The sequence below is a fragment of the Notolepis coatsorum genome (genome assembly GCF_963971535.1).
Source record: "Notolepis coatsorum genome assembly, chromosome: 3".
Classification (NCBI taxonomy): Eukaryota; Metazoa; Chordata; class Actinopteri; order Aulopiformes; family Paralepididae; genus Notolepis; species Notolepis coatsorum.
The window spans coordinates 177,857,128-177,883,195 of NC_140167.1; the positions used below are offsets into that span (position 1 = coordinate 177,857,128).

The 26,068-nt window shown below is 45.3% G+C and overlaps 1 protein-coding gene across 1 annotated transcript in view; it reads left to right on the forward strand.

Annotated features, from left to right (window-relative positions):
* The window catches only part of dgkg (diacylglycerol kinase, gamma), a gene marked incomplete at its 5' end in the record, with an annotated part of 295,637 nt that overhangs the window by 251,199 nt on the left and 18,370 nt on the right, over window positions 1–26,068 (forward strand). Inside the window, one exon of the mRNA XM_084311455.1 lies at window positions 258–459. Coding sequence (XP_084167581.1) covers window positions 258–459 — 202 coding nt within the window. The remainder of the gene's footprint in view (window positions 1–257; window positions 460–26,068) is intronic.

Here is a 26,068-nt window from a genome sequence, read left to right on the forward strand (position 1 = left end):
AATGTAACTGTAAAGTGCAATAGTAATATACAATGTACAGGTGATCAGATGTATCTACAGAGTTGTAATATTAATATGTACAGTGATACAGGTACAAAAATGGTACTGGCCAGTATTTTCTATAATATGTCCCTTTTATACAGTTTATTTAGAATCGCGAGTAGTGTTTTGAATGACTGTTGTCAAGTATTTCATCAAAGGTATCCGTCTCTCCCTCTCTCTCTCTCTTCCCTCCTCTACCCCCCCCCCTCTTTCAGTGTGATGGGAACATCCTGGACCTCACCAACACCCACTTGGAGGGCATTGCTGTCCTCAACATTCCCAGCATGCACGGCGGCTCCAACCTGTGGGGTGAGACGAAGAAGAGGCGGAATTACAACCGCATGAGCAAGAAGGTTCCGGACAGACTGCCGGCCACCACGGTCACTGACGCGAAAGAGCTCAAGTTCTGTGTGCAGGGTGAGTCCAATAACGCCTGTGAGGACACACGTACACGTAGGCACACACACACACACACACACACACACACACACACACACACACACACACACACACACATATTGGTGATAATATACTTGTGAAAACATAGCATTTACTTGCATTCATTCTCTAGCTCCTTACCAAACCAGAGTGTAATTTTTTCTTTTTCTTTATTATTATTATGTTTTTGGTAGATTTTTATTGTTTTTACTACCGGACAGTCCGGTAGAGAGAGAGGAAGAACGGGAGCCAGAGCGGGGGGGAGACATTCGGCAAAGGACGCCGGGTCCGGGAATCGAACCCCGGTCGGCCGCTTCGCGACGCAGCACGTTACATGGTTCGCCACTTGGGCGCCCTCCAGAGTGTAATTCTAACTATTTAACCTTGACCCCAACCATAACTACTAACCCTACAATCCTTACAACCCAAAGTGTGTGTGTGTGTGTGTGTGTGTGTGTGTGTGTGTGTGTGTGTGTGTGTGTGTGTGTGTGTGTGTGTGTGTGTGTGTGTGTGTGTGTGTGTGTGTGTGTGTGTGTGTGTGTGTGTGTGTGTGTGTGTGTGTGTGTGTGTGTGTGTGCGTGCGCGTGCGTGTGTGTGTGTCACATCAATGCTACAGTGGTACACAATCTTGATCTCCTTAATAATACTATAATTACTATAATAACTATAATAATAATACTAAACGGATGATGGTTTCCATCTCTGGTCCTAGCTTTTGGGATGTGGCCTGAATGTAGCTCTATGAAGTGTCAAAAGATATATTGCGTATCACTGGAGCACGTGTGTTCACGAAACAAGCAATCCCCAGTAAGCTGTATGTCAAACATGATGTTAATTTCCACACTTACAGGGAAGGTTTGTATCGCCCTCCCTCCTTGGGCCGGTGTTGCCATATGGAGTATGTTTGTGTACAAGTTTAAGTATGTACTTGTGAGGGAGGATGAGGGAGTGGATCTCTCGCTAAGCGGCCTGTGTTTGTGCTGCACCTTGTGTGTTTAGCACTATCGCAGTGTCACCAGGCAGCGGTTTAGGATGTCCGTCTTCTGTCCTGGCTCTCTTCCCACTTGGACTGTGTATTAGCAAGAATTTTGGACATATTGATACAGGGATCATGATACAATCAATCGCGATGCATTTGCAATACTATTTAAAAACTATTTTATAATGTAAAAATTGGAGAAGAAAATACATTTTTATAAAGAAAACATCTCAAATCAAACAAATCTTTTCATGCCGTCTGATCAGAGAGATTGTCGATTGGACTCATCAATAGGAAAGATAGCATGATCTCTCATTGAAAGCATATCATGATTCTGGGAATCGTGTCTATATAATGATGGGGGGGAAAGTATCATGATACCATGCTGTATTGATATTTTCCATACACTATATTAACATACAATGGGGATATTTTAACCAAAACATGCTACAATACCTAGTATTGTCTTATTATTTGTATTTTCCCCAAAAAGATAAGTTCACTATTATAAGCTAATATTTTTATTGAAATTGGGCAACATTTCCAAGTTTAACTTCCCATGGAAAATGTCCAGAAATATACCTGAAAGTTTCCACCCCTTTGCGACCCTCATGGGGACTAGGGTGACCACCTGTCCCGCGACTCGCGGGACAGTCCTGATATTGGGCCGTTTGTCCCGCGTCCCGCAACAACAAAGCAATGTCCTGCAATTCAAAGATAAAAAAAAAAAAATATATATATATATATATATTTTATATTTTTTATTTTTTATTTTTTATCTTTCAAAGATTATTATTTAATTTTTTTTTTAAATGTTGTTAATTTAATGCCTCGTTCCAATACCCTCTTATATTTAAAATAAAAAAATCGGGCGACGTCACAAACCAATGCATTGCGCAGCCGAGCAATAGTATCCATCTGCAGGACCACAGCACCGACACATTTAGGACCGCGACACTTTGCGGACCCACACTCTCCAGACCCTCGCTCCCATTGGCTGATTTGGGTCACGTGACCGTCCCACCCAATGGCTGAGTGGAGAGTGTGGGTCCGCAAAGTGTCACGGTCCTGAGAGTATCGGTGCTGTGGTCCTGCAGCAGGATGCATCTCCAGCCGAGGCTGCTGAGCAGCTCACTCGAGTCGCGCTGCCTGTCACCTGTCCGAGCCGGTGTTCTGCGAAATTCTACTACTCTGCTGAGAACTGCTGCCGTAGCGCGAATCGCCTATATATGTTTGGACAGCTGGGTGATGTCACCCTATAGTTCACTCCGAATTCCAACAGGTGTACCGACATTTTATCATCTACAAATACATTCGGCTGCAAAGCCAATTACATGCAAATATTTACATGCATATACAGTTCAAAAGGTGCAATGAAAAACATATGTTTAAGATATTGTTTAAGATATATCAACAACAAGACTCAACAAGACGTTCGTCAGCAAGGTGGCAGGATATTGTAGTGTGAACGATTGTGGGTCATGCGTATGCGTGCGCCATGCGTGCCAGCAGGTATAGTAGAATTTCGCAGAACACCGTTTCAGATGATCCCCAAAAGGTAGAATGCAGGATCTGCCACTGACAGGAGCTTCACCATCACACATGGAGGAGAGGGGGACGTCACATATAGTTGTTCAGCAAGTCTGGCCCGACTATTATTGAGAACTGAATCAATCAGAGGGTCGGTTTGTTATAATAACAGAATACACGGGGAGTATCGCCGGGACACTGTCCAGAGGGAAGGGGGCAATAGAATCCGGAGGCTAATATCCCCAAAACCGGAGGTGAGTTTAATAAGATTAATAACAAAATGAGCTATATATAGCCTACCGTCTGTGTCGAATATGATATATAGGCATTTAAATAATAAATACATTTATTTAATTTTAATTAGCAATAAAAAAAAAATTAAATACTTTTTTTTTTTTTTTTTTTTTTTGCCACACTCCCCCCCCCCCCCCCCCCCCCCCTACGTGTCCCGCATTGTCCCGCAAAAGCAGTGCTGCTGTCCTGCGACTGAACCATTTTGACCTGGTCACCCTAATGGGGACTAACAACACTAACAAGACCATAACCCTTTCTCTTTGAATGGGAACATCATACATATCTAAGAGAATAGCTGAGAATACATCTCAGAATAGCTTCCACGCATGCATTCAGTGGTTTCTGCCACATAGTCCTTAGTTACCATGGCGACAACTCTGCACGATTCTCATAGATAGTGATTCATTTAAAACATCTTTAAAACTTCCAGTTAGAAATACAGTCAATTGTAATTTTACTCAACTTAAAATCACATCACTTTAAATAATTTTCTCTGGAATATTTATGTTTGTTTCGTTGTTGCTGGTATCTTTATGGATTTCAACATTCAAAACGACCCCAGTAATCAGTCTCCTAGAGACTGTCTCTGGTAGTAGTATATTTGTGATCTATAAACATGCTAATTACTCACACCCTCCAATCTAGCTATCTAAACTAGCCTTTAGTTCACTAGTTGATTCCAATGATCAGCCATCACATTATTTCTGAAAGGCCAACAAATTTGCCCAAACTACAACTGACATTTTTTCTGATGTGAATCCACTATCCCCTGCTGGGATGTGTAGTCCATTTAAATATATATTTCTTTGTAACATCTCACCCTCGATTTTCCTGGATGTGAAAAGTCTGGTCATTTGGTGTTTCAACATTACCAGACAATTAAAGTAGAATAAAATAAAAATGGAATATATAAACGAAATTAGAATAGAAATACTCTCTGGTCCTTTATACTGTAGTTGTTACGAAGGATCAGATTAAACCGAATATATATATTTATTACTTGAGATATATTGTATTATATTTGTATATCGTCTGATATCCCTTGTGTATTCTTTGTACATATACACGGAATATCCCTTTACCTAGTACAGACCATAATATTTCGTTCTCCTATTGGACAGCGGTCCACTAGGCGCCACGGCCATACCCCCAATGTCTAGTTCAAAGTCACCGCCAAAGACATGCCTGGACATGACCGGCTCTGCGCAAGAATACGAGACAGAAATAAGGCTGGTACTAGATTGTTCACCTAACGTATAAATACGGCGCAGGTGAATACAGAAGTACTGTTACCCAATAAGTTGAAGCCTCACACCACGATACAACGTGCTGTGAAGTGGGCCCGTCTTGCCCCAAAATAGAGCCTTGAGACCGCGTGCGAATTGATAGCTGAAGTATCAGAGTTTAACGCTGTACCGTCGAGTTCGACCTATTCTATTATTTCAGTAATAGTCTATTTATGTATAGTGTATCGTGCGGCTACCGTTCTACAGTGACCAGCATTACCAACGCTTCCTCGTACCAGCTAGTGTGCTTATCCAGGCTGGGCGGCTTAACCTGGTGCCGTCATCCGAGGAGCCCTAGACGAGGACCATGTGGATATGTACACTGGATAACCTACCCGACGACTACAGAGCCCTTTTCGGCTGGATTATATTTGCTTTGGTCCTGTAGCTGATGGAGCGGAGAATCGTCTACACCCACAATTGTGTGGGATTTACCCTGTGAGGAGCAACGTCGAGCCCGCCTCTAGGACGCCTGAGGCTGGCTAGCTTTCTTCCATGCGGAGCTGCATACCGGAAAATAGCTGTTGTTCGTCTGCGGATCAAGAGATTATTGCACTGTCTCCTGTACCTGGAGTCTCCTTATTCTTCGTTGACCCAGACTTTCGTTACCGACAAATCCTCTCCCCTGCTGGCCTACAACCGGAGGGACCCTACTAGTATCTCCCGCTGCCCTACTAGTGTACCATAGATATAATTCCTAAGATACAGGTGGTATTCATTATCTCCTGCGCAATATTCTAATGGACTTACGCTCTTGACCTATTCATGCACATTCTTCGCCTTACAAGTGCGACTCTAAATAAAGTAATGTAATATAATATTATTGCTGCTAATAAATATTCTTGTAAACGAGTACTTGTGTGAAACCGTGTTATTGTGGATGTGTTCATCTCATATACCCGTGTACTGTATGGCCAGTAGTAATGTACATAAGACAGTAGTGGTTTAATGATACCATACTTATTCAATACAGTCAGGGAATTGTACCCCTCAGTTAAAATTGGTCCTTCGAGCCGGAGGGTAACTAGCGTAATATTAATATAATATTAATATTGACATGGCCAATGATGAACACTCCACAAACGGTTCTCCTAAACTAGATCGCCCGCAGCGCAGACGGCAGCCATCTCATTACCTAGAGGACTACGCTGCCAGTCTACTACCTAGCTTTTTTTTTTTTTTTTAAACTTAAATTTTTATTTTCATTTTTTCAACAACATACATAGACAACATTCATAGACAATACACAGTACATAAATTAAAACAAATAGACAAAAAATGGGTAAAGAAAAAGTGTGACATGGGTCCTTCGGTCCCTTCTACATTTGCATTATTTATTTACATTTTTATTCATTTCCTTGTATCCTTTTCAAACCTCTGTGATGTCGTTACTTCCCCTCCTGTATTCTTCCCATTTTCCCCATTTCCATTCAAACTTTTCTTCTTGCAGCCTCAGCAGATGTGTGATTCTCTCCATTTCCTGTATCCCCTCTACCAACTCTATCCATTGATCCTTTGTCGGCACTTCTACCTTGTACCACAGTTTAGTTAAAGCTTTCTTGGCTGCCACTATCAATATCTTAATCAAATATTTGTCTTCCCCTTGGATTCCTTCCTGTGACAGATTCCCCAAATACAACACTTGGCCTCCCTGGGGTATTTCGTATCCTATTATTTCATTTATTATCCCTCCTATCTCTTCCCAGTAGTGCCTTATCTTCTGACATCCCCAGAATATGTGTGTATGGTTCGCCCCTTCCTGTCCACACTCCCTCCAACATGTTTTCTTTGCTGGTGTGTAATTGCCCTGTATTTCTGGTGTTATAAAATATCTAATTATATTTTTCCACCCAAACTCCCTCCATATCCTTGATCCTGTGGTTGTTTGTTGTGTCTTACATGTGTCATACCATTCCTCCTCTGTTATCTCTATTTCCAACTCTCTTTCCCACTTTTCTTTCACATACAATGTTGTATTTCCCTTACTGTCCATTATTGCCTGATATAGTGCTGATATCACCCTCCCCTTCCGTCCTTCGTATGACTTTACCATTATCTTAATTACCCCATTCTGTTCTTTGTCTCTATCTTGCTTTATTTCTTTGTTATAGTAGTCCCTAATCTGTAAATATCTAAAGTGGTCCCTATTCTCTAGTCCGTATCTTTCTTTCAATTTTTGTAGAGTCTGCATCTCCCCTCCTTCCGTCATCGTGCACATTGCTGTTATACCCCCCCGTTCCCACCTCTTGAACCCATGATCTTCTATCCCTGGTCTGAATTTGTTGTCGTGTGCTATCCATCTCAGTATCTTAGATTCTTTTTCTAGCTTGTATTTCTTTACTATTGTGTTCCATATGTTTATAGTGAATCTGGTAATTGGATCTAGTAGTTGTTCCTGTCTTCTGAACAGCTCCCTATCTCCTATCAGTGTCTGCACTTTGAATCCCTCTCTTTTGGTTTCTATATCTTTCCATTTGGCCTCATAGTTCACATTGCACCAGCATGCTACTGTTCTAAGCTGTGCTGCATAGTAATAGCTTTCTAAACTGGGTACTGCCATCCCTCCTTTCTCCTTTGGTAATTGTAGAGTCACATATCTGATCCTTGGCCTTTTCCCCCCCCAAATGAATCTTGATATCTGTCTATCCCATTCCCTAAATTGTTTTTGTGGTATTAATATAGGTAGGGATTGAAATAGGTATAGTAACCTTGGTAATATGTTCATCTTAATGATTTCGATCCTTGAACTGAAATCTAGGGGCATCACTGTCCATCTTTCTAGATCTCTCTTGATTTTCTGATTTATCTGTGTATAGTTTGCATCGTATAGCCCCTCCCCCCCCCTCTTGTGATGTTCACCCCTAGGTACTTGATCCTGTCCATGTCCCATTTGATTTTGTATTTTTCTTTGATCTCTATCGTTGGTGTGTAGTTCAGTGCTAATGTCTGTGTCTTTGTCACATTAAGTCTATACCCTGAGTAATATCCATATTCTGTCAGCAGATCCATCAGTGTCGGGAAGCTTATGTCTGGTTGTCTCATATATACTATCACGTCATCTGCGAATAATCCCAATTTATGTTCCGTCCCCCTTATCTCCACCCCTTTGATGTCTTTGGTCTGTCTAATTAGTTGGGCCAGTGGTTCGATGAATACATCGAAGAGCGTCGGCGAAAGACAACAACCCTGTCTGGTAGCTCTCTCTAGTTTAATCCGGTCCGTCAGACTACCATTCACCTTAATCCTAGCCGTCGGTTCTTGATATAATGCCCTAATTGTTTTCATAGCGTTTTTGTCTAATCCAAATCTCTCTAATACTTTATATAGAAATAACCAGCTTACACTATCGAAGGCTTTTTCTGCATCTAGGCTAACTAATACTGCACTTCCTCCTTCCTTTTGTATCTCCTCTACTATCTGCACTGTCTTCCTTATGTTATCCTGTGTCTGCCTTCCTTTAATGAATCCAGTCTGGTCTTCGTCTATTATATCTGTCATAAATGTCTCAAATCTTTTGGATATTATTGATGTATACATCTTGTAATCTACATTAAGTATGGACACAGGTCTGAAACTACTACACAGTTCTCTATCTTTCCCTTCTTTTGGAATTGTAGTAATTATGGCCTCTTTCCATGAAGGTGGCATTGTGCCTTTTTCCATTGTGTGTCTGAATGCTGCTTCTAACATGGGGCTCAGTTCCTGCCTAAATGTCTTGTAGAATTCCGAGGGGAATCCGTCGCTACCCCGGTGACTTACTACTCTTTGCCCTACTGATCGCATTCCCCACTTCTTGTTCTGTGATTTCTGCATTTAATATTCCATTCTGTTCCTTCCCTATTGATGGTAAATCCAATTTTTCTAAAAATGTTTCTATCTCCTCCTCCCCTGCCGCTATCGGTTGTGTGTATAGTTTCCTATAATATTCTTCAAATGCCTTCTCTATTTCCGCTGGTTCTCTCAGTATTTTGTTTGTGTTTGTGTCCCTTATTGTATGTATTGTGTTTATTTTTTGTTGCGTCCTAATTCGTCTAGCTAACAGTCTGGTCGCCCTCGGTCCCCCTTCATAGTATGTCTGTTTCATGTATCTAGCTTTCTTCTCTATTTCTGACAGCAGCTCCCTGTTTATCTGTCCTCTAACTTCCTTAACCTCTCTAAGTGTCTCCTGGTTCTTTGAGCTTTGGTGTTCTTTCTCTAATTCTTTCAGCTTCTTTATCAAGTTCTGGTATGTCCCTATTCTAGCCTTCTTGAGTAATGCCGTCTTTGCTATCAATTTTCCCCGTATTACTACCTTTAGTGCATCCCATAAAATGTTTGGATCTACCTCCCCATTATCGTTCTCTTCTCTATATCTAATTATGTCTTCCTTCACCTGGTTAACCAAACCTTTGTTGTTCAATAGTCCTACATTCAGTCTCCAAACTGTATTCCTCCGTCTACTTTTAAGATTTACTGTCAGATATATTGCGCTATGATCTGAAATATCCGTCACTCCTATCCTGCATTCTTCCACCCGATATCTGTCCCCTGTTGTCATGAGAAAATAGTCTATCCTTGAATATGTTGTGTGCGGGTGTGAATAGTGCGTATATTCTCTATCTAGCGTGTTCATTGCTCTCCATATGTCTATGATTCCTAATTCTGCCATATGTATATTCATATATTTGCTAATGTTTGTCCTCCATTTCTTTGTGCTAGTCGTGTCTATGTCATAATTCAGTACCACATTGAAATCACCTGTACAGATCAGGACCCCCTCCCCTTCCAACGCTATAATATCAAAGATCGTTTCAAATAGATATTTCTCACTGTCCGGTGGAGCATATACATTTATTAGTGTTACCATTTGACCTTCCATTTTCCCCTTGACCAACACATACCTTCCCTCCTTGTCCCTTATTTCCTTGATCATCTCAAATTTCACTGTGTTCTTAATTAGTATAGCCACTCCTCTTCTAAGGTTCTGTTTAAAAGAACTATAGAACAGGTTTTCATACCCGAATCTCTTCAGCTTTTCATGTTCTTGTGATATAAGATGTGTTTCTTGCAAGAAAATGACCTGCGCCTCTTCCTTTTTAAGTTTCGTCATCACCTTACTCCTCTTTATCGGGTTATTCATACCATTCACATTTAACGACATCATCTTTACACCCTTAACTTGTGTCATATTTCTTTTCCAATTGTTCTCCCGTTCTACCCATGTCACATAAAATAATATTTGTGGTTGTAGCCTCTGCTATCTCCTTCTGACTTACATACATATTTACATAATAAACATCAACATCAACATCAAAATTCACTCTTTGAACTTCCATGGCATTTGAGGGTCCTATTCTTTCCCCTCTTTTCCCCGCTGGTGGGTGGGGAGTAGTGGCTCTCCTAGTGAGAGGGCCCCCCCTAGTGGCTACCTTGAGCGCACTATATATGTCCAGCTCTGTGTGTGGTCTGACCGAGCTCCCAGTCAAAAAGCTCAGTTTTAGTCACTTTCATGTTTCCGTCTAACTGTGTTATGCGACATGTGTTTTCCTGAGTCCCTTTAATGTCCGTCTCCATATATCTCTTGAATGCACATGTCCCCCCTTTTTTTTTTATCACTTTCGGTTTAATTATCGCCCATGTATTTTGTCATACTCTTCCTGCTCAACAAGTCTCTTTCATGTTTTCACTCTCTTGCATTATGTGCGTCATACGTATATCAGTCCAATGTGCTTCGAATCTCTATGCCTTCCTTTCTAAATTTTGGTCTACCTATAATTATCTCATGTACATTACTATCTTCTCACTATATATTTTGTGTGTGTGCATTGTACTCATCCACCCTTTGATCACCGTCTCGTCTCCTCTCCGCCCCCTTTCTCTGTGTCCTTGCGTCCTTCTTCTCAGTTGATCTGCTTTGAATCAATTCAGATCCCCTTCACCTTCCCGTTCTCCTCGTCTCCTCCTCGTCCCCCGCCGACCCTGGTCCATCTCCTCGCCTTCTCCAACCTCTGCAGCAGCGTAGGTCTCTCGTCTCCTCCTCCCGGCACCTTCCATCCTCTCTGGTTCATGTCCCTCGCCGCCTCCCGCACGTCTCCGTACACCTTTGCACCTTCCTTCCAATGAACCTTCAGCGTGGTCATTGGTGATTGAAATCTGATTCCGCCTTCCTTCAGAGATTTTTTTATCTGAACATAGCTCCGACGCTTTACCGCCACCTCCGTTGCATAATCATGGTCAAAAGTAACTCTCTGTCCCCCCACCTCTATCTTCTTCTGCCAGGCTGTTCTAAGAATGTTCTCTTTCACCTCGAATTCCAAGAAGTTTACTATAACTGCTCTCGGTGGTTTGTCCTCTCGCGGCTTCGGCGCCAGAGTCCTGTGCGCTCTCTGAATCCCTGTCTTGTCGAGGGCTGTCATTTTTAATTCTCTTCGAATCAGGCTGTCCACATATTTGACCATCGAATCTCCTTCCATCCCCTCTTTCAGACCCCATATTCGTATGTTGTTTCTCCTCGACCTCCCCTCCAAGTCCATTAGCTTTCCTCTCATCATGTTCTGTTGTTCGAGCGTCTCTTTCAGAATATCATGCATTTCTGTATTCCATTCTTCCGTATCGGCCGTCCTTTCTTCCAACATCTTTATGTCTTTCTCTTGCTCTTGTATTTTTCCGTTCATTGCCTCGAGTCCTTTATCCATTTCCCCTCTGAGTTCGTCCTGTCCCCTCTTCAACTCTTCCCTCAGTCCATCAATGCTGTCTTGGATATTCTGCGTGCTCGCCTGGTTAGCCATCACGCTAGCTTGTATGCTAGTTTGTAACTCTTGTTGGCTAGCCAACGCGCTAGCTTGCATGTTCCTCGTGTTAGCTTGTGTGCTAACTTGTATGCTGTCTTGTATAGCTTGAATAGCCTTTGCATTAGCCTGCACGTTAGCTTGTAGCTCTCGGTTAGCCTTGGCTTGTAGTTCCTGCCCAGCCAGCATGGTCGTTTGTATTCTTGTTAACCAGGCGGGCTCCACGGGGTCTCCTTCCCTGCCTCCCTGCGTCACGCTCGTCTGAGCCATTTCTTCAGTCATTTCCTCGAGGTTAGATTTTTCCTCCGGTGTTTGTACGTCTTCTGGGGTCTTATTTCTCTCACTTTTTCTCGTGCACATCCTTCCTTTTCTCTTATATCTTTGAATTTTCACCTTTTATTCTGTTTTAGATGGTTTTACTTCCCTTTCTCGAGTTATTTGACCGGGAGCTCTTTCAGTGGTCTCCTATCCACCCATCTCAAAACCGGAAGTCACTACCTAGCTTTCTACAGACGTTAAACGCGGAAAAAGCGGATAGTAAAAGTATGTCAAACCCTACCGACCAGGCGACCCCGCCAGTAGAGACCCTAGTGGGTTCTAACGTAACTGACCAAGCTCACGGGGGGGACCAGGAGGGACCTGACATGACTTTACCCCCCGCCAACGTCGACGAGGCAGTCCCCGGAGAGCTCCAGGATAAAGAAAGCCCTCCAGGGACGGAGCCCGACCAACCACCAGAAGAGACGCGCACCCAGGAGATAGACCTCCTCGGAGTGCGACAGGAGAACGGATCTCCAACGAGCACTGCCAGAAGCCGATCACCTCCATCAGTGTCTTCCCCCAGCGAGGCGGACAAGATGCTGGCGCAGGCCTTTATCGCCACCCTGGCAGCCTCCACTGAACGCGATCGACTCCAAGCACAGACGCTTAGCGAGCGCGAACATTCCTCCATGGAACAGCAGCCACTAGCTGCCTCCACTCCAGAGTGACAGAAGAAGACACCACCCCCCTACAGCACGTCGAGAGGCTATGGACACTAGAGACAATGCCCTTTAAGAACGAAAAGAAACACATTCGTTCCAAGGAAGACATTTATGCTATAGCCCTCCTCGAGAAGGGGACAAAGAGAGTCAAAGTCAACGGAGTGATGATATACGCAACTCCACTCCTGAGGCGAGAGGGTATGCCTACCTTCCACGCCCCAAAAGAAGCGACGGAGCGGTATCTATCGAACACAGAGCGGCGCCTAGCCAGAGACCCCGCTCAAGCTACTGTGTACCGCGCTGAGATTAACAAGCTAATCACAGCGGGACACAAAGAAAATTGACATTAAAGAGGCCGATCAGACGACCGAATCATGGTACGTGCCGCACCACAAAGTCCACCACAATGGCAAGGATCGGATTGTGTTTAACTGCAGCTACCAGATCGGATCACAAAATCTGAATAAAGAGCTCTTGCCCGGCCCAACACTCGGCCCCTCTCTACTGGGCGTGTTGCTACGTTTCCGCCAGAACAAGGTGGCCATCCGCGGCGACATCAAAGGGATGTTTCTGCAGGTGCGACTAGTGGAAGAGGACAAGCCCCTGCTGCGGTTCTTATGGAGAGAGAGGATCGAGGATGAGCAACCATCCATCTATCAATGGGAAGTCCTCCCTTTCGGGACCACATGCAGCCCATGCTGTGCTACGTTTGCACTGCAAAAACACGTCGCAGAGGACCCAGCAGCTGATGAAGAGGTCCGACAAAGTGTAGGAAATAGTTTCTACGTGGACAACTGTCTGCAAAGCGTCTCGACGCCAGAAGAAGCCGAGGCCCTCCTACTCAAGCTCCGCGCCTCCCTGATCAAAGGCGGCTTTGATCTCCGGCAGTGGGCCAGCAGCGACCCTCAAGTATTGCGCAGCCTCTCCCCAGAGGACAAGGCAGCAAGCAGCGAGACCTGGATGGCGACCATCCCAGGAGAAGCCCAAGAAATGACATTAGGACTAGTCTGGCGCTTCAAAACAGACTCGCTCCATTATAAACACACACCCCTGACCAAGGAGCAGGGAAGGTCGACTTCACTACCGACCACAAGACGGAGTGTATACAGAACACTCGCCAGACAATATGACCCGTTGGGATGTATTCTACCTTACACCACCAGGGCAAAAATGATTGTGCGAGCGCTATGGGATAAGGACCAGGGCTGGGACGACCCCATACCCGAACACCTTGCCTCCACATGGAGAGAGTGGGAGACAGAACTCAGCTCGCTCCCAGGTGTCAACATACGCCGCAGCTACTTCCCACCCACAGTGAGGCCGGAGACGTGTCAAATAGACCTGCACGTCTTCAGCGACGCCTCCGAAGTAGCCTACGGTTCGGTGGCCTACTTGCGGGCCCGAGAGGAGGGAGGAGAAATACATACTGCCTTCATCCTGGCTCGCTCAAGAATAGCAAGCAACAATCTATCCCGCGTCTAGAGCTCTGCGCAGCCCTAGCAGGAGCGCAACTCGCCACGTTAATCCAACGTGAACTCACCATCCCGGTGCAAAGAACAATCCTGTGGTCAGACTCCATGACCGTACTCACATGGATCCAGTCCGATTCGTGTAGATACAAGGTCTTCGTGGGAGTCAGAATCACAGAGATCCAAGAGCTAACGGAAGCAGCATGCTGGAGGTATGTGGACACAAAACAGAACCCAGCTGACGTCATCACACGGGGAATGTCCCTGGATGACCTCACCCGTCACAATCTCTATAGTGACGGTCCCGAGTTCCTCAAGCTCCCGGAAGAAGAGTGGCCTACACCCACCCCACGGGAGGCGAGTGAAGAGGAGGCAGAGAAGAAGAAATCTATGTTCTGTAGGTTGACACACACACTCGTCCCCACAGATCCCAACATAGACGACTGCCCCACCCTTGAGAGTGCGCAGTTAAAGACATTCCTGTGGCACCACCCAGAGGTTCCGTCCACTACTGACATTACTGCAGCTAACTACGAAGAAGCAGAACTCCTTCTGCTACAGCGAGCCCAAAGAGACTCGTTCCCCGACGAGCTAGACAGGGATCAAAGCCAGTCCCGTCAGACAGCAGACTGCTCCACTTGGCCCCTGAGAGCGACACCCATAATCTCATCAGAGTGGGTGGTCGTCTGAGGAGAGCCCCAGACTTACCGGATGACGTCAAGTACCCGATAGTCTTAAACAGCCGACACAAGGTCACAGAGCTCATCATAAAGAAATACGACGAGGACGTGCACCACGCCGGGGCAGAGAGAGTCTTCGCGGAGATCAGACGTCGCTATTGGATACTGCAAGGAAGAGAAGCAGTACGACGCTTCCAGCGGACTTGTCTAGACTGTCGCAAATGGCGAGCACAGCCCAGTATACCCAGGATGGCTGACCTACCCCCCTGTCACCTCCGACTCGGCGACAAGCCTTTTCACTCCACCGGTATGGACTGTTTCGGCCCGCTGTATGTAAAGAAAGGAAGAGGGACGGAGAAGCGGTGGGGTATTGTATTCAAATGCATGACCACCCGAGCGATACACATAGAACTCCTTCCAACCATGAGTACGGACTCATTCCTTATGGCCTTCCGGAGATTCACATCGCGGAAAGGAAAACCGTCTATATTATTGTCTGATCACGGGACAAACTTTAAAGGCGGAGAAAGAGAGCTGAGAGAGAGCTTCCAAGCTATGGGCCCAGAACTTAAGACCCACCTCGCTCCATCTCAGATTGATTTCCAGTTTAACCCCCCGAATGCACCTCACTTCGGTGGAACTTGGGAACGAGAAGTACGTTCAATAAAGACAGCCCTGTACGCCGTGCTTGGGGCCCAGACCGTGGCGGAGGAAGTCCTCACGACAGTCCTCACGGAGATCGAGGGAGTATTGAACTCAAAGCCCCTCGGTTACGTCTCAAGTGATGTAGCAGATATCGACCCAGTCACCCCCAACACTCTCTTGATGGTGCGGCTGGACCCCGCGCTACCACAGACAGTGTACAGGCCTGAAGAAGCGAACGGCCGAAGAATGTGGAGGTACAGTCAAGTATTGGCTGACAAGTTTTGGAACAGTTTCCTCCTCCACTATCTACCGTCTCTACAGACCCGCCAGAAATGGGTGAAAGAAAGAGACAATTTGACGGAAGGTACAGTCGTCATGATTATCGACCAGTCACTACCCCGAGCTATGTGGCCGGCCGGCCGCGTAAGCAAAGTGATCACTGGTGCCGACGGAAAGGTCAGAGCGGCAGAAGTGCTCGCCCAAGGGCGGACATACACCCGACCCGTGGCGAGGCTGATAGAGTTGCCAAGGCTCCCCGACTCTCTCGATGACGACCATGACCCCCCGACTTTGTGAACTGCCCTACCCTCACAACGGACATTGAGTAGTGGACAGTGCGGTTAATCTGTCTCTGCTTATCTAATTAGGTGCGGACTAATTAGGAGGCGGCTGTTACGAAGGATCAGATTAAACCGAATATATATATTTATTACTTGAGATATATTGTATAATATTTGTATATCGTCTGATATCCCTTGTGTATTCTTTGTACATATACACGGAATATCCCTTTACCTAGTACAGACCATAATATTTCGTTCTCCTATTGGACAGCGGTCCACTAGGCGCCACGGCCATACCCCCAATGTCTAGTTCAAAGTCACCGCCAAAGACATGCCTGGACATGACCGGCTCTGCGCAAGAATACGAGACAGAAATAAGGCTGGTACTAGATTGTTCACCTAACGTATAAATACGGCGCAGGTGAATACAGAAGTACTGTTACCCAATAAGTTGAAGCCTCACACCACGATACAACGTGCTGTGAAGTGGGCCCGTATTGCCCCAAAATAGAGCCTTGAGACCGCGTGCGAATTGATAGCTGAAGTATCAGAGTTTAACGCTGTACCGTCGAGTTCGACCTATTCTATTATTTCAGTAATAGTCTATTTATGTATAGTGTATCGTGCGGCTACCGTTCTACAGTGACCAGCATTACCAACGCTTCCTCGTACCAGCTAGTGTGCTTATCCAGGCTGGGCGGCTTAACCTGGTGCCGTCATCCGAGGAGCCCTAGACGAGGACCGTGTGGATATGTACACTGGATAACCTACCCGACGACTACAGAGCCCTTTTCGGCTGGATTATATTTGCTTTGGTCCTGTAGCTGATGGAGCGGAGAATCGTCTACACCCACAATTGTGTGGGATTTACCCTGTGAGGAGCAACGTCGAGCCCGCCTCTAGGACGCCTGAGGCTGGCTAGCTTTCTTCCATGCGGAGCTGCATACCGGAAAATAGCTGTTGTTCGTCTGCGGATCAAGAGATTATTGCACTGTCTCCTGTACCTGGAGTCTCCTTATTCTTCGTTGACCCAGACTTTCGTTACCGACAAATCCTCTCCCCTGCTGGCCTACAACCGGAGAGACCCTACTAGTATCTCCCGCTGCCCTACTAGTGTACCATAGATATAATTCCTAAGATACAGGTGGTATTCATTATCTCCTGCGCAATATTCTAATGGACTTACGCTCTTGACCTATTCATGCACATTCTTCGCCTTACAAGCGCGACTCTAAGTCATACCACTCACTTGTCCTCCACTCATCCTCCTCTCTCTCTTTTTCCCTCTCTTGTCTCTTTCAATTAATCAATCCGCCTCTGTGGTCCTCTCCTGCTCAAAAGAATCTGGTTTCCATGGAGACCCCGGGGCTACACTGAACCACAAAACAGAGAGGAAAGAGAGATGTAGGCGAGGTAAATAAAAAAGAGAAGAGAGAAAGAGAGGGAAAGAAAGGGATGAGATATAAAAGAGGGCCCTGGTGCCATCTGTGTGACTCGTATAGCAGTGATCTTTAACTGACCTCCAGGCTCTGCTTCGGACCCTGTGTGTGTGTGTGGTTGTGTTTATGTATGTGCGTACGTTCATTTGTGTGTTTGCACATATGGTCATGCATGAATGCATTTTACGTGCACGTGCGTGTTTTGCATTAGCAACTATTGAACCGTTATTGCCCTTGAGCGAACACACACACACACACACACACACACACACACACACACACACACACACACACACACACACACACACTTAAAATACTTTTTTGAAACCACAGATTATACATCATCATAGGATTCAGAGACCCCCACCCCTCTCTCTGAAACTTGCAGTCACATCACCATGTGGTCACCTTCCCATTCCCTCACCTTAGCAGCCCATGTCCTGTCCCATCCTATCATGTCATGTCCCATCCTATTCTGTCCTGTCATGTCCCATCCTATTCTGTCCTATCATGTCATGTCCTGTCCCATCTTATCATGTCATGTCCCATCCTATTCTGTCCTATTATGTCATGTCCCATCCCATTCTGCCCTATCCTGTCATGTCATGTCCTGTCCCATCCTATTCTGTCCTGTCCTATCCACCCCCCCCCCCCCCCCACACACACACACACACACACATACACACAATACTTGTACTTTTGAGATTTATTTATATGAAACATAAACCATGGTGCCTCATGTTCTCTTTTCTGGAGACACACGCACATATATGTGCCAAACACAGATTGAAATATAAATATGAAACCTAAAGCTCCATGCCTCAAACCCACATGACACACACACACACACACACACACACACACACACACACACACACACACACACACACACACACACGCATTGAGTTTTAGATCTCATTCTACAGTGTGTAGTTTCTACTCCGTGCTCTCCAACACCTCCATATGGTGTGTGGTGTCTCTCTGTGGCTCCACACAGTGATCAATATAATCAAATGTCAAACAGTGTTTGCTTGATTCAGGCCAACTGATTAACTGTGCTTTTAAGCTGTCAGGCAATGACTTACCTTTTAGGGATCTGCTACGCTGGTGGCTGTTGGCCCCAGTATACTGCTTTTACGGCTGTTTTCGTTTGTGTGTGTGTGTGTCCGTGTGTACGTGTGTGTACATGTATGTCTGTGTTTATGTGTGTGAAAGAGAGAGAAAATCTGTCCTACAGGGGTTAATCTTCATTAAATTAGCTCCTCCTTCTAATCCCATTGGAAACGTGTCTAGATTCTCTCACAGACTATATGTGTGTGTGTCTGTGTGTGTGTGTCTGTGTTTCTGCTGACTGTATGTGTGTTTTTGAGTGCGTATGTTTGTACAATTTTCATGCTATTTCTGCACATTTGTATGTGTGTGTGTGTGTGTGTGTGTGTGTGTATGTATGCGAGTGTGTGTGTATGCGAGTATGTGTGTGTGTATGCGTGCGAGAGTGTGTGTGTGTGTCTATGCGCGTGAGTGTGTGCGCGTGCGTGCAAGTGTGTGTGTGTGTGTATGCGCGTGCGTGCGTGCATGCACAGCCTATGACTAATTGTTTATGACAGTTGTTTACTCTGCTGCAATAAGATCATGCTTTTAAAGCTATTTGCTCCAGATAATGCAATCAGTCAGGTTAGGCTAAGTGAGTGAAAGGAGCTCTGAGCGGCAATGACCTCAGAAATAAACCTTGAAGCCTGTGATTCACTGTTCCTGCACAGCACAGACGGACCAGAACGCAGTCTGTCACACAGAACCAGAGGCTGCTAGGCGAGTCTCACTGAAGTATCCTCGCTAGGTCTAAATTTAGGCTTGTTTAGAACCTGTAAACAACATCCTTCAAACTGAAAGGAAAATAATACAGCCTACTATTTAGTCCTTTCCACTGAGGTTCGACTGATTTAAAAAAGAAGTCTTGTGTTTTCCTTGGGACGGGAAGGTTTTGAGAAAGCCAAACTGTCCCAGTGTGTGGCTGTAGCTGAGGCCTGAGGTCCAGTGCTGATGGACACGGTGAAGATGGATGACGGTCACATGGACGACACCCACCCCCGCTGACAGAAACGCCCCAGGCTGGAGGTGCTGAGAGGAACCGGATCTACGTACCCATCCATACCCTGCCCTTATCTTTCTCCCATCTCTCCCATCTCTCCCCCTCCTCCCCTGCTCGTTTCCTCTTCGCTCCTGGATTAGATTCCTCGACTTCCTTTTCCTGAGAATTGGCCAGGAAAGGATACGCGTAATGATGACACCATACCAGTAGCTCTGAACCTTAACAGACTTAAGTCACCCAGTGAGACTTGCGATACAGCCATAATGGGTAAATTAGTTGTATAGAGGTCTGTAGGTATGGCCATTTCTCTCATTCCTGAATCATTCAACCACACACCACCATCACCCTACTCTCAAACCCCATCACAACTCTAAATACCGTATACTGAAAACAAAGAAACAAGTTGTCTGAAAAGTAACCACAGTTGACATATCAATTAAAGACTTTTTTTTTGGTATTTTTATTGGTTTATTGGACAGGCCCGGCAGAGAGGAAGGATGGGAGAAAATATGGGGGGAGGACATGTGGCAAAGGTTGCCGTGTCCGGGAGGCGTCTATGCCAAATACAACGCTGTTCGGTTTCCGGGTTCCTCTGATTGGCCACTAAGCCCACGTGACCGCGCGCTAGCACGCCCCCCTTATCGCCCACTCTCGCGCTGTGAAGCGGAAGAGCCAGCGGGGGCGAGGGTGGTTTCTCCCCGGCTCCGTGCGCCGCTGACTCGGTCCAGCTCCAGCAGCAGCGGCCGTCTTCTTCCGAGGCGGCTCGTTCTTATTAATCCCCCATTGTTCAGGTCGACATGGTCGCACAAACACCCGTTGGAGGAGTAGTGGGGGAGAAATGAATGAATGAATGAAAACTTTATTTAACAGATTGCAGAATGGGTACTGGGCTTAGTGGCCAATCAGAGGAACCCGGAAACCGAACGCCGTTGTATTTGGCATAGACGCGTCCGGGAGTCGAACCCGGGACGGCCGCATTGCACTGCAGTGCGTTACGTGGTGCGCCATCCTGGCGCCCCTTGACATATCAATTACATAGAATTGCAGCTCGGCACAACAATAAAGTAGCTATACCTTTATAGTGGGCTGCAATAGTCTATCATTATAGTACAATAGTCACAGCATATCGTGTGTGCAAAAATTGCTCTAAATTGTAATACGTAAATTGTACAGTGATCACAGTGTAAGTGCAGTGTGCGTGTAGGCCTAGCCTAGCCTATTCTATGCATGTTTGTTGTGTGCGCATAGTTATGTCTGTGTGGGTGTGTGTGGATCATGGCAGACAGGTAGCAGGCTGTTTGTGAGTCTGACTGCTTTGGGGAAAAACTGTTCCTGAGTCTGCTGGTCCGGCCTTGAGCCTGCGGTACCGTTTGCCGGACAGCATCAGCTGAAACTGTTTGTGGTTGGGGTCTTTTATAATCCTGCAGGCTTTGTGGGGTTTTGAATTTTTCATTTAGCAACACTTCTTGCCTGTGAAACGGTAAAGTTTGGCAGCTAAAACGGAAAAAGCAGTCAACTGAAAAGGAACTATTTGACCTCAAGTAGGCAACTCAACAATCATGTGATATTTTAGACCAATTGTTGACGCACATCGGGAGCTGGTGTGCAGAGAATTGGCCTATCCTCCAATCACGACTGTTGCTTCCCTCAGACAAACAAAGTTTTGTGATTGGAAAGAGGTTTACCTTTTCTTCCTACTTTGTCCTCCCCTTAGGGCTTGTGGCCATAGTGTTTTTCTCAGCTTTTTTCAATTGTTCCAAATTGCATGTGGCCGCCTAGAGGAAAAGCGCTGCACCCGGCTTCTTTTTTTCAGGGCGCTCCGCCTTTTTTGTGCAGTCACTCCGAGCGTTTGTAGTTAAAAACCTCTGAACTTTTCTGAAAGGCGCCGGTGTCATCACTGTGGCTCCTTTTCAGGCAACCAATCATATGTGATGAATCGTGTCACGTGACCACATCCTCCCTGCTCTACGGCCGTCAGACTGACTGACACCAAACTCATCCAAACAAAGTGTGAGGGCAAGCATCCTCCTGTTGGTGGTCATCGTGACGAAACAACAATACAGTCAAATAACAGATGGCTAATAAAAAGCAAACGGGCGAATCGGGATGCCAGGCAATGACAATAACAAATATGCAATAAAACACAAAGGGGCGAATCGCGATGCCAGACAATAGAAATAAAAAACAAATATACAATAAAACGCAAAGGGGCGAATCGCGATGCCAGACAATAGAAATTAAAAACAAATATACAATCAAACGCAAAGGGGCGAATTGCGATGCCAGACAATAGAAATAAATAACAAATATACAATAAAACACAAATCACGGTTCTAGACAGTAAAATAACAAATAGATATCAAATGGATTACGTTAATCAAAAGCAACAACGCTAGTCTGTCATACAACGGTGGTCAGGCGGTTGGTGATAGCTTCACTGTTACCATAAATACAACACTTTTCTCATCGCAATGGTTTCCTCCCAGCGCTCCCCAGCGCCCTGTCTGCGCTTTTCTGCCAGTAAAAAGCATTATATGGACACAAGCCCTTACTTTGTCCTCCCCTTACTGTACCTTTTACTTTCTCAACCCTCCCTCCCTCCCTCCTCCTCACCATGTTAACCGCTGTGGAGGAGAGAGGCTATTTCAGCATCCAGGGACTGCTTATTGTTTTCTTCTCACACACTCTATAATTACTTTGATACACCCCCCCTACACATGCACACACACACTCACACACTCACACACACACACACACACACACACACACACACACACACACACACACACACACACACACACACACACACACACACACACACACACACACACACACACACACACACACACACACTCACTCACACACACTCACACATACACACACACACACACACACACACACACACACACACACACACACACACACACACACACACACACACACACACACACACACACACACACACACACACACACACCCGCTTCCCCTCTGCCGGCATAACTCATTATGACAGAAATAGTCGCTAGTACCAAACTGCCTAGAGTGCATGGTGGGAGAGCGGATGACCTCATGGTAACGGACTCATTCAAAGTCGATGAATGAGTCGCTCCTTCTGAAAGTAACTTCCAAAATCACACAATCTTGATTGGATGACCCATGTAGGAGGTGGGTGGGTGTGTATAGGATAGAAGAGATGATTGGAGAATTAGAGGTTTCTGTCAAAATCTCGATGATGATTGATATGCCCCCATATCTTTAGCGTCTCGGGATGTATTTCTAGAGTTTTATCTTGAGAGACGGCTGTTTCCTAGTAGCACAAGTATATACTGTACTAGTACGGTAACTCCATACTCACAGGAAGGCTGTACGGTAGGGATGGTACGTGTACATACTTGAGAGTGTTTTTGTACTGTGTCATAGTAACATAGTGTACCCAAGTGATCTGCCCCCACACCTTTACCTCCGTTTTGTCCCAGTGAGGTCCAGTTCCTTTTGACCATCTGCCATTATAGCTCTGACCACCCTGAGACAATGACAGGCCGGCCTGAGAGGGGGGGGGGGGGGGGGGGGGGTGATGGTGGAGGAAGGAAACACAAATATGCTTGTTTATAATTATAGACCAACAGCCGCGAGGCCGACAAACAATGCAATTTGTACCTTGTTCTCATGGGAATCTCAGGTTAGAATGTCATGTGTTTTCATCGCCCCATGTTAGTTAATGGAGATGTTTCGAAAAGGTGATTACATCACAAATGTAATGCCTCTCTGAATTATGTTACTAAGACATCTCTGCTTTTCCCAGTCTCTGATACCCAGTACAGTAGGAGAGAGAGAGATTGTGTGTGTGAAAGAGAGAGAGAGCGTGTGTGCAATGGTGGAAAGTAACTAATTACATTTACACTAGTTACTGTAATTGAGTAGTTTTTTTGTACTTTTTCAAGTCTTTATTTTTTTTTATAATTTTTTTGTAAGTATTGTACTTAGTTACATTTTAAATAGCATCCGTTACAAAGTAAAACATATTGTATATTGGCCAATGTCTGAAAATGTATACTGAAGCAGTCAATTAGCAATGAGGAGGATGACCATAAATCTGCACTTAATCAGTGTAAAGAGATGGAGATGGACAAGCCAGAAAGTAAATCAGCAGAGCTAAATCCTACTGGATTCCCATCAACTGACATTTACATTTAGTCATTTAGCTGACGCTTTTATCCAAAGCAACTTACAAATTGTGAACAACAAGTCAGCAGAAGGGGTACATCTCTGGCAGCTAAGGGTCAGTGTCATTGTTCGTCAAATAGTATCGAGCTTGATTGTTACACTCTGAGTGCATAGTAGTATCTTAGCACGATAGGTAGTAGTATAGACATGAAGCTGAATATGGATTCTAAGAAATTAGATGATTCCCTGACCTCATCAAGGAACCACTTCAGCTTCAAGTAGGTACTCAATTGTAGGGGCTATGGTTTGGGTTAGCCAGGTTGTCTCGCTAGCTCACTGAACTATAGCAAAACTAGCTTGCTTGCTAGTTCGCCAGATTGTGAGCTTGTAATGTTATCAAATAACAGGGCTACACTTTTATCTTTTTTACCTTTTTTACCAGATCAAATAATGCGAATTTCAGAGTCAAATCAAATAGTGGAATGTAACTTGGTCTATGTTAGCACACACGCCCAACATACGCTATAAAGGCACTTGTGTGCAATACAAACAGTGCTTCATGGAGCGTAAACAAGAGGTTCACAACACAGTTTCAGATTCAAGCGTCCCGTGCTTCTGCATGGCACGGCATACACACCCAGTACACACCTTCCTTTCATGAGGGCTACTACTATATCTTGTTATTCTGTTTTCAACCAGCATTTCTACGGCTAGAGGCTAACACACTCACACTTAAAGGTGCTGTGGTATTTTCTTTTGTTAAAATAAGTGTTCAATAGCTCTACATTCCTGTGTCTGGTTAGTAGGGGTGTAACGGTACACAAAATCCGGTTCGGTACGTACCTCGGTTTTGAAGTCACGATTCGGTATTATTTTCGGTACAGTGGGGGGGGGGGGGGGGGGGGGGGGGGGATACAAAAAAAAATTCGCTTTTCATTTATCTATTTATTTAACTGTATTAAACAATATAAAACGAATTGGCCATAATTGACTGAGCAAACTAATGCTTACTGCTGTAACCTACTAATAACACTTAAGTATATTATAATACACTTAAGTAAATTATTATATAGCAGATGCCTTGGAGGATAAAGGCCTCTACATGCTACAGCAACTTCAAAGCAACTTCAACACAACATCAGCGCGATTTCAGCGCGGTTGTTTTAGAGGGTCTTGTAGACTGTGTTGTGAGGATGTTGCGTACCTTTCGCCCAAATCTAACCTAAACAACCGTTGCGTTGATATTGCGTATGGGGGCGGGGCTGTCATATAATAATATTGGTCCCGCAGAGAATACCATCCTCCATTGTTGTAGCCAGCCAGCTAGCGTTGAACTTGATGCTATTCAATGCTCTATCATACCCAACTAACGTTAATGCCATTCAGAATTTATTAACATAGCTACAACAACACACAGTAACGTTAATATAATTACATGCATCATTGTTTACAATGAACGGACGGTGGGGCAGTTCGAAAGGACTGGACACGGACAAGTTACATATTAATTTAATATAAACAGGTAGTTCGAGCTGCATTTTCGTGCCTACAACCACAGCCACAGGGATATATCCAGCTTTGACGAGCTCTCTCTCCTCCTGCCGATTAAATTCAGCAGCTCTTCCTCGACCTCGAGTGCCTGTAGCCATAGATATAGCTGCCAGCTAACGTTAAAACTAACCTAAAGTTACACAAGCAGAATACATCACAAATACTTCCGGTCGGGGGATTTCAAAATAAAAGAGCGACGTCTAAAAGCACCGGAAATACGTTTATTTTGTACATTATCTAACGTTAACACGAACCTAAACTAACTTTAGTTAAACTAACTTTGCGCGTCGATGTTGCAGAAGCATAAAGGCAGAGTGTCTAAAACACTGTTGCTTTGTCGATGTTGTGGTGCAGTTGCTTTGAAGTTGCTGTAGCATGTAGAGGCCTTAAGTCGTGGACAACTGTAGCGTGTGCTTGTTTATACATAACCCCTTTCATGACTGTGATGCTTGAATACAGGGGCAGGGCTTGCATCACAGTCATGAAAGTCTAGTTTATACAGAGCTGGTGGTATTTTGCTGGCTGAAATACGGACGAGAGGGAACTAGGTAGCGGGGCTATATTACTTTTAACATGTGCTTAAACCCAGTGTTCTCGACAACGGAGTATGGTCGCAGATCTGCTGCTATAAAAACACCTATGGCGTTTGTTGGGTCTGGGTCTTCCTTCGCGCTCCGCTGCTACGGCCTTGCCACGGGGTTGGGTTTGCCCTTGACCCCGTGATTCTGGGGGCAGTAATGAGGTTGTTTCCTCCGTTCGTTCCCGGGTGGCATGCGGGTTGTGCGTGTGTGTAGTCGTGGGGTCAAGCCACGCTCTGCTCACCCTGTGCGTTGAGTTGCTTGAGTGCCTCTTCGCACGGTCGGGTCCGTCGCCCTCCCGTGAAGCCACCAATAGGGGGGGTGCCCTCCATTAGGGTGGGTCGGGGGGGCTCGGCCCTCCCTGATCTGATGGCTGTGGGGGGCCTCAGCGGGGTGTATTTGTCGAGCTTCTAGCTCCCGCTCAGCTCCTATTATGCAATGAGACAGCTAGTGTGATACAGAACGTTAGGTTATGACTATAACCAAGTTCTGTTAACACTAGTGGACACTCTGCGTCTAGACGCCGCTGCGGCCCTTGATTTTTCATTGTGGTGAAATTTGTTGGGAAGGA